This window comes from Olea europaea, unplaced genomic scaffold (genome assembly GCF_002742605.1).
Source record: "Olea europaea var. sylvestris unplaced genomic scaffold, O_europaea_v1 scaffold2638, whole genome shotgun sequence".
In the NCBI taxonomy this organism is placed as follows: domain Eukaryota; kingdom Viridiplantae; phylum Streptophyta; class Magnoliopsida; order Lamiales; family Oleaceae; genus Olea; species Olea europaea.
This window is the reverse complement of record NW_019244727.1, coordinates 23,013-32,470: the sequence shown is the minus strand read 5'-3', so window position 1 is coordinate 32,470 and position 9,458 is coordinate 23,013. Positions and strand designations below refer to the sequence as shown.

At 36.7% G+C, this 9,458-nt stretch overlaps 1 protein-coding gene across 1 annotated transcript; it reads right to left on the bottom strand.

Annotated features, from left to right (window-relative positions):
• Positions 1-5,927: 5,927 nt before the first annotated feature.
• On the bottom strand, positions 5,928-6,771 carry LOC111383236. The gene is made up of 2 exons (XM_023007317.1): positions 6,553-6,771; positions 5,928-6,410 (listed from the first exon to the last, which is right to left on the bottom strand). Exons 1-2 carry the CDS (start codon positions 6,769-6,771, stop codon positions 5,928-5,930), a joined length of 702 nt encoding a protein of 233 aa, XP_022863085.1.
• Between the last annotated feature and the right edge of the window lie 2,687 nt (positions 6,772-9,458).

The window sequence follows — 9,458 nt, the reverse complement described above, 5'->3', positions numbered from 1 at the left end:
CATTTAAAGTTCATTTTCAATTTGTTTTTTTGAAACAAATTTCGACAAATCTGGAATTAGAGCCTTTAGAAACATTCTTTCCAGGTAATTTTTTTCTTAGGGTTCGTTTGATTGTAAGAATGAAATTTGAGTGGAAAGAAAGCAAATTCCAGGAAATTGAATTATATAAAATTTGTTTTATTGGGAATTGTCAATTAAATGTGTTTGATTGATATAATTTTCATCTAAAAAATGTTAAAATTTTGGATCTTTTGGTATTCGTTTCACTTTGTTTTTTAATGAAAATTGTCAATTAAAGGGATATAATGCAATTGTGGATAGAATTTGTTTCCATTGCCAAAATTCAATTCCCACCAAAACCAAAGGAATTGATTTTCCTTAAAAACCTAGAAAATTGGTCACGTGGGGGGGGGGGGGGGAAAACCAATTCTATGGAATTCGGATGACATCAAACATGCATTTTTGGGTGGAAATGGAAATTTATAATCAATTTCCATGGAATTTGGGTGCCATCAAACATGCATTTTTGGGTGGGAATGAAAAATATTTTCCATTCTACATGGAAAACAAGGGTATCAAATAGGCCCTTAAAGTGTTTGTTGATTTTGACTTTTTTGTGGATAGGAATAATAAAGAGCCCACTGATGCACATATGTTTACTTTGTGTGGAACTTGCATTAGTTGGGAATTCTCGATTTCAATCTTTTGGAACATGATCTACTACTGAAGCACAATATGTGATGCTACCATAGCCATAAAAGAATTGTCTAATCCCATTGTTGCATATTTTGATAGTTAGAGTACTATTCATTTACATAAAATTCAATTTTTTCATGAAAGAACTAAACCCATTGATGCAAGAATGCATTATATTAGAGTGATAATATCTAAAGAATCACCAGCCCATGAAACAAATTCATTCCATTTGAATGTAGCTAACAGGGGACTAAGGTTTGCCTCTAAACGCGTTCAAATATTGTTTAAAAATGCTAAGAATTGATACTGGTCAACTTTGTGATATTATAGTTATATATTCACTTGATGCTGATGATAAAAGTGAAGTTGACCCTAATTTTTTTTAGTATTATCTTTACTTAATGTTATTTTGTTATACCACTGGCATCAACGTAAAGATCTATTGGCCTGAGATGCCAATCCAGGCCATTAATAGAGCAATGATGATATTTGTAGTTAACCCATTCGAATTAGTCTACACGTACAGAATCCATTTCACAGGGAATGCATAGGATTTTGAAATAGGCTGACATGGCAATAAAAAAGAAGAAAAAAACCCACAATTTGGAGAATAGCGCCAAAATATTTCCTCCCGTCAAATCAGGGATAGAAAATGCTAGAATCATTTCCCGCTTCTTCCACGGCGCTACTGAAACTAAATCCACCGACGGCGCATCTCCTTTTTCCATCTCCAACTATCTCCTGCTATTCCATCGACTATTCCGATTTCTTCAACCACCTGCTCAAACCCATCTTCATTTAGCAATGGAGTTGGAAGCTATCGATGAGATGACAAGGAAAGGGATTTTCCATATTCGTTGTAATGTGTAGTGTTTGAGGCTGTTATAAGCGATGTTTATACTGAAAATATTGAAAATAACCATCTTTGAAACCACCTCCGTCAAATCGACACTGTTATGTTTTGAACAGGGACCTCGATTTTATATCGCATAGCTGAACTTGAAGGGCTTTGTTAATATCCAGAAGAAAATACTGAGCCATTTTAGTGGCTTCGACTATTAAGAAGTTTTTGTTGGCTTTTGAGAGAATAAACTTTTCCTTATTCAATAAGCTTAAATTCTCTATATAGCAATTCACTTAGACATTGTCACTTTTGTGGCTTCGAATATTGAGCAGTTAATAAAAGAAAAGCCAACAAAAGGGAACGAATTACACAAGAGGGAGAATGTTTTACTGTGTATTCTTTTTCATATCAAAATACAAACTGGTAGTGCCCTTATATAATTGAAGAAAATGAATGTTCCTAACAACCTCTACACTAGTTGTACAAAACGATTCCAACCAAAATTTATTCTTCCACTCATAACTGATTTGGAGCCTAATATATACACAAACACACACAAATTCCTTTAGTTGATTCTTCTAGAATTCAATGCGTAGCTGGCAGTTCTTTGACTTTGCTGGAATCTCTGCTGGCAACGAGCTTTCTTCCTGCTTTCTTCTTGTCATCTTTTAACAGCCCCCCACAAGATGGAGAGTAGATGTCTTCTACTCCCATCTTGGATAAATGAGAATAAAAGTATGCCGACGCTAATGGTTAGTCAAAATGTCTGCAATCTGAGTATCACTACTCACATGTTCAGTAACAATACTTCCCTCTTCGATTTTGTCATGAATCAAATGACAATCAAGCTCAATGTGTTTGGTCCTTTCATGAAAGACTGGATTAGCAGCAATGTGTAGAGTAGCTTGATTTCACAAGCTAATGATGCCGCTTGAGGATGATCAATTTGTAAGTCATGGAGCAAATACCTAAGCCAACTTAACTCACAACAAACACTAACCATAGCCCTGTATTTAGCTTCTGCAGAAGATCTAGAAATGGTACTTTGTTTCTTGGATTTCCATGAAATTAGAGATGACCCAAGGAAAACACAATAGCCTGTGATGGATCTCCTGGTATCTGGACATGCCACCCAATCCGAGTCACAATAGGATCTGAGTTGCATATTAGATGTAGAGGAGTAAAACAAACCCTGTCCAGGTGCTTGTTTAATATACTTCAATACTTTATGAGCTGCATTCAGATGTGGGATTCTGGGGGCTTGCATATACTGGCTTCTTGTACTGAGTATGCAAGATCAGGTCCGGTCATTGTTAAATAAAGGAGCCTACCAATAAGTCTCCTATAAATGGAAGGATCAGGGAGTAATTCACCCTGGTCTTTGGAGAGTTTGAAGTGTTGATCCAATGGTATGTTGGTTGGTATTACTCCAATGGTTCCAGAGTCCGCAAGAATATCTAGAGATATTTCCTTTGGCAAATATAAATCCCTTTTCCTGACCGTGTGACTTCTATTCCAAGAAAATACTTCAGTACCCCCAGATCTTTAATCTTGAACATGGCATCAAGAGATGATTTTAAAGTTTCATTAACCTGCATACTATTGCCTGCTATTATGATGTCGTCAACATAGACCAATATGGCTGTGAAAGAGTCCTTGGTACACCTTGTAAATAAACTATAATCAGATTTGGATTGCTGAAAACCTTGCTGAATAATAAATGAAGACAACTTAGAATGCCATTGTCTAGAGGGGCGCTTGAGTCCATATAGACTCTTGCGTTTACAAACCTTTGACTCACGATCTTTGGAATATCCAAGAGGTAGTTGCATATACACATCCTCATCTAAGTCTCCGTGTAGTAATGCATTGTTTATGTCTAATTAGTGCAGAAACCAACCCTTGATTGCAGCAACAGCCAACAAAGTCCTCATAGTTATAGTTTTGCTACGGGTGAGAACGTTTCATGATAGTCTAACCCTTCTTGTTGTGTGTACCCTTTTGCCACAAGCCTAGCCTTGTATTGTTCCACACTCCCATTTGCATTGAATTTAATTTTACAGACCCACTTGCAGCCTGTGGTAACCTTTCCAAGAGGTAAATAAGTCACAACCCTAGTGTCATTCATCTCGAGTGCAATAATTTCAGCTTTCATGGCATCACGCCATTCCAAAAATTTACAGCTTCTTGATATGTTTTGGGTTCTGTGTGTGTTGATATAGAAGTTACAAAAGCTTTATGTGGATTGGACAATCTTTGATATGATAAAGTAGCACATAAAGAGAAAGGACTACTTGATCTGGCATGACCTTTCTCCTTGTTGGACTTTTGTGAATTGGGAAGTGAGGAGACTTGTTGGCATACAAAATTCTGTAGATATGAAGGTGACCCTTCTATCTCTATTGGACCTTCGAGGCAAGTGAGGACTTGTGGGATTACTCTGAGGTAATTCTATAGAATTCTCAGGTTGATCAGATGAATTTAGTAAAGCAGGTGGTTGGTCTAAGACCTCTGAAGGTTGATCATGGATAGAAGAAGTTTGCTCAATAGGACAATCTATATTAGTGGTTAATGGTTGATCAAAAATTTTTTCACTCAAGATTGGTGAAGATGGTTGAGTGGCAGTATCTAAGGTTTTGCAAGGAAAGACGTTTTCATGGAAAACAAAATTTCGTGAGATAAAAACTTTGTTTGAATCCAAATCTAGCAATTTGCAGCCCTTAATCCCAAAAGGATAACCTAAAAACACACATCTCCTTCCTCTAGTATCAAATTTATGTTGATTGTGTGTGAGTGTAGAGGCATAGGCTAAACATCCAAAGAATTTAAGGTGAGAGTATGTAGGTTTAGCTTTGAAAAGGAGTTCAAAAGGTGTTTTGTTTTTGAGGAGTGGAGAAGGAGTTCTATTTATGAGGTAGACTGCAGTAAGAACACAATCAGACCAGTACTTCATTGGAATTCCACTCTGGAACATTAAAGCCCTTGCAACGTTTAGGATATGTTGATGTTTTCTCTCGACTATAGCATTTTGTTGAGGGGTTTCTACATAATATTTTTGGTGGATGATACCCTTTTCAGAGTAGAAATGTTTCATTTTGAATTCACTTCCGTTGTCAGTCCTAATTATTTTAATTTTGGAATCGAACTGATTTTCAATCATTGCATAAAATTTCTGTAAAACACTAGTAGCATCTGATTTAAACTTCAGCAACATTAACCAAGTACATCTACTAAAATAATCTACAATGCTAAGGACATATCTCGACCCATCATAAGCCGTTTCATTACAAGGTCCCCATAAATCGCAATGGACTAACTCAAAACATTTCTGAGACCTATGCTTACTAATGGAGAAGGGCAACCTATGCATCTTTGCTAGAGGGCAGATAGGACAAGGTGTTTTGGTATTAGCTTCCTTAGGTAGATGATTAAAATTTAAAAGATCTAATCTGGAATCTGAAGGGTGTCCTAATCTGTAGTGCCACATATTGGTGACTTCCTGGCTGCAGATGACAGAAGCTGATTTGGTGGATTTCTTGGCTAGAAAAGGTAGAAATCATCCAAGGCTATAGAGGAGACTTTATTCCGCATTAGGGGGTATAGGCCATTTCTCACTTCACCCATTCCAGTCGTCTTCCAAGTGGAAAGGTCCTGCACAAAACAAGTTTCAGGAAGAAAAATGAGACAACAATGTGAGGTTTGTGACAATTTTCTAGTAGATATCAGATTGAAATAGAAGGAAGGTACACATAGAACATCATATGAGATTAGCCTTTCACTTAATTTAACTATTCCAATATGAGTGACTCTAACAAAGTCCCCATTTGGGAGAGCAACTGAGTGATCGATTTTTGCCTAGATAGTGGTGAAGAAGGTTGGGGAATAGATCATATGATTAGTTGTCCCAGTGTCCACAATCCAAGCAGTGTCAGAAACATTTCTTGGTCTTGTGTTGCACACAGAAAAACAAAGAGAAATACCAGAGATCTTTAGAATGTCAACATCATTTGTAGAGGAAGGTATGCAAGTTTTCACTTGGTTGGCTGAGGATGTGAAAAGCTGGTTGTTCTGTGGTTTGAGCAAAGTCATTAGCTGAGCATATTGCTCTTGAGTTAAAGACATTTGGGTGTTGCTAATGAGCTGCTCTTGGCTGGGTTGCCTAAGAGTGACTGCTTGATTGGCAGAGGATGAAATTACTTTAGTTTTTCCATATAACATGTGCCCCGGTGGATAGCCATGTAACTTGTAACATTTATCAGTTGTGTGACCAGGCACATTACAGTAATTACATGTTGGTTTGTCTGAGTTGGCTTTGAAACATCTCTCAAGGGAATGCCCAAGCATTTTGCAAAAAAGAATAGTCGTACTTTTTCCGATGCATCAAATTCTATTTTCCTGCATCTCTGGTAGTAGCCTTTGCCATGAGGGCCATAGTATCATTGACAGGAATATCCACAGAGATTTCTCTTCTCTTTTCTTCTCGTTGAACAATTGAATATACTTCATTGAGGCTGGGAAAGGGCTTCATCAGAAGGACTTGGGCCTTAAGACTCTTGTATGAGTCATTAAGTCTCATGAGAAATTTCATCACCCAATCCTTGTCTTGATTGTTCACCACAGTCTTCAGGCCCCCCCCACAAGTACAGTTTGGGATGCATTCATAATTTAATAATTCATCAAGGAGAGTCTTGAGTTTTGAAAAATACATACTTACAGAATCCCAGTTCTGCTGTAAATCCACAATGCTTTGCTTTATCTCATAAATTTTGGGCGCATTTTGCTGTGCCAATCGCTGCTCAAGTTCCAGCCACAACTGGTGAGCGGTTTCAACATAAAGTGTGCTTGACTTGATATCTATTGACTTGGTGTTCTGCAACCATGTAATGATAATGTCATTGCAGCGCAACCAGTGGTCCATCAATGGACTGTTTGCATCGGCAGGTTCAGAAATAGTCCCATCTATGAAACCTAGTTTGTTTTTTTATTCGAAGAGCTCTCCTCATTGATCTTGCCCAAGAATGATAGTTGCTGGAATCCAGCATTTGAGTGACCAGCAGTGCTCCAGAACTATCATTGTTACCAATAAAATATGGACTATATGGCTGGGATGGATTAATAGAATTTGGATCTGGAAGTATGTTTTGATTCTGATTTGTGTTGGTAGAATTTTCTTGTTCTGTGTTTGGTGGTAGATTTTGGTTTTGATTTGAGTTGAAATCCTCTTGAGCCATATTGGCTCTGATACCACAAAAGAAAAGCCAACAAAAGGGAACGAATTACACAAGGGGGAGAATGTTTTACTGTGTATTCTTTTTCATATCAAAATACAAACTGGTAGTACCCTTATATAATTGAATAAAAGGAATATTCCTAACAAACTCTACACTAGCTGTACAAAACAGTTCCAACCAAAAATTAATTCTTCCACTCATAACTGATTTGAAGCCTAATAACACACAAATTCCTTTAGCTGATTCTTCTAGAATTCAATGTGTAGCTGGTAGTTCTTGGACTTTGCTGGAATCTCTACTGGCAACAAGCTTCCTTCCTGCTTTCTTCTTGTCATATTTTAACAGTTAACTTTGGTTTTTAGGGCTCTCATATCATATGAGCTGTGAAGTTCAGTTTTTTGGCTTTGCTATTGAGCATTTCAGTTCGGGTTCCATTTTTTCCCTGGAAGTCATACTTAAAGTTGACATGTAATGTGCCTAGTTTTGCAAGTTGAAGGCAAGTACGTATCTCCAGAAGTTTGGACCAGTTGAACTCTTGCAAGTGATGATTGTGCATGACATTTGGTGCCAATCAATATAAGCACTTCCGAGAATCTACGTATCAAATATTTTTGTTGGATGAACGAATGTTTTTATATTCTTATTTGCCAAACTAGAATGCCCTGCTTTCTTCTTTGAAATCTATGTTGCAAACTTATAATAGCCATTTCGGTCTCTCTTTTGTAGACAGCCTTCAGTCAATCAATTTGTAATATATACTTGCTTTCATTTGTTTTTGGCAAACTTCAGTGAATGAACAAAAGCCTTGTAATCAATTAGTTAATAACATATTGAACCAAAACAAAGTAAGCAACAAGTTCTATATGAGACCATTGGTTGAATTCCATGTGGTCAAGACAACAAGAGACGTATTGTTTGAGTTTGTACCTTGCATTTCAATAATAGATTGTTTCAAAAATCTCAAGCGTCGTATCCAACTATCCTTGAAGTCACAGAGACCATTTCCAGTAATTGATGAGTACCAAAAAACTAACTTTCAAGAAAAATAATGTTTCAACATTTTTCTACGTTACATATAAACAAATGAACATGAAAAATCCAGCATTACTCTAAAGAAAATTTCCAGGTTTAGCACTGGAATGGTTAAGTTGAACCTACTCTTGCATGGGCTTTTTAGGAACATTGTCCTGTCTTCAAATGGGAATCAAGAAATAGCTTAGTCCAATGGTGTAATTTAAACACATGTACTAGTTGGATTCCATCCTGGATTATTATCAAGATATAAAGTTTTGCTACTTGGATTTCAACGGGGTTCAACCTGCAGTACCATGCTATCCCACTACCCCAAGCCCCATAAAAAAAGAAAAAAAGAAAAAAAAGAACAACGTTTAAGCCTATTGATCCAACATTAGCATATCTTAGTCGCCTCATCCACCCCATTACCACCAGAAGAAAACTCCTTTTTGATTCAGATGAAAATGTTTGGGTAATGCAGGATTCAATATACAATCAAGAACTTTGTCGCCATCGGATCTGGGGATGAGTGCACTGTCTCTTACCTGAAAGAAGAAGGCTAGTTTTAATGGTTTGAGAAGTTTCCAATTTAGAGAGTGGAGGCAAGAAAGGATTTAGGTTTGAAGGAAAGAGTATGATTTTGAGGCCTTTTTTTTTTGCTCTATTTTTCTTCTTTCAAAATTGCCACGTCAACCTATTTTAAAATCCTGTGATTCACTTGTGAAATTGCCCTGTACGTGTAGACTAATTGAACCCATCCTTTGTATTAGATACATTGCTTGATAACTCAAACATAGAGGCCCAAAACTCGGACCCAATAGATGGAAGTCACATTATAGAAGAGCAACTTTAGTTTCCACTTAATGTTGAATTTGCCAATTGCTCTAGACTAATGATCATCCTCTAAGATCAACAGTGCTAGTGTAGAGTCTAAATAGGGGAGTGAATTACCTAAATGATCACTGAACTTTGTAAAAGATTTTCACGAGGTCACTGAACATTAAATATCATCCAATTCATTACTAAACTTTGCAAGGTTTTCACGAGTTCACTAAACTTTAAAAATCACCTATTTATCACTGAACTTTGTAAAAGGTTTCCTAGGGGTCACTAAATTTAGTGACCCTTGGGAAGCCTTTTGCAAAGTTCAGTGATTCTGTGGAAATATTTTGTAAAGTTCGGTGATGAATGAGGTGATTTTTAAAGTTTAATGATCCCGTGGAAACCTTTTGCAAAGTTCAATGATGAATTGGATGATTTTTCATGTTCAGTGACCCGTGGAAACTTTTTGCAAAGTTCAATAACCATTTCGGTAATTCACTCCTAAATAGGGCCATACAGTGTTTCCTAATAAACTTTTGTCACCAAATTTCTTTGTTATCTTTTGCAATTCTCTATATGTTTTGTACATTTCGTTCATCTTCTCTGATAATCTTCAACTTCTAAGATTAACAGTGATGGTGCAGAGTATAAATATGGCCTTACAATGTTATCCTACTAGATTTTATCGTCTGATTTCTTTGGTGTCTTTTGGAATCATCTTTGTGTTCAGTCCATTTCGTTTGTATTCTCCGATCATCTTTGAAAAACAATCAAAGTTTAGGGGCCGAACTGAATATAGTCAAAAGATGAACCAAAAGAAGAAAGAAAGATGTGAAAGAGTCGAAGACTAA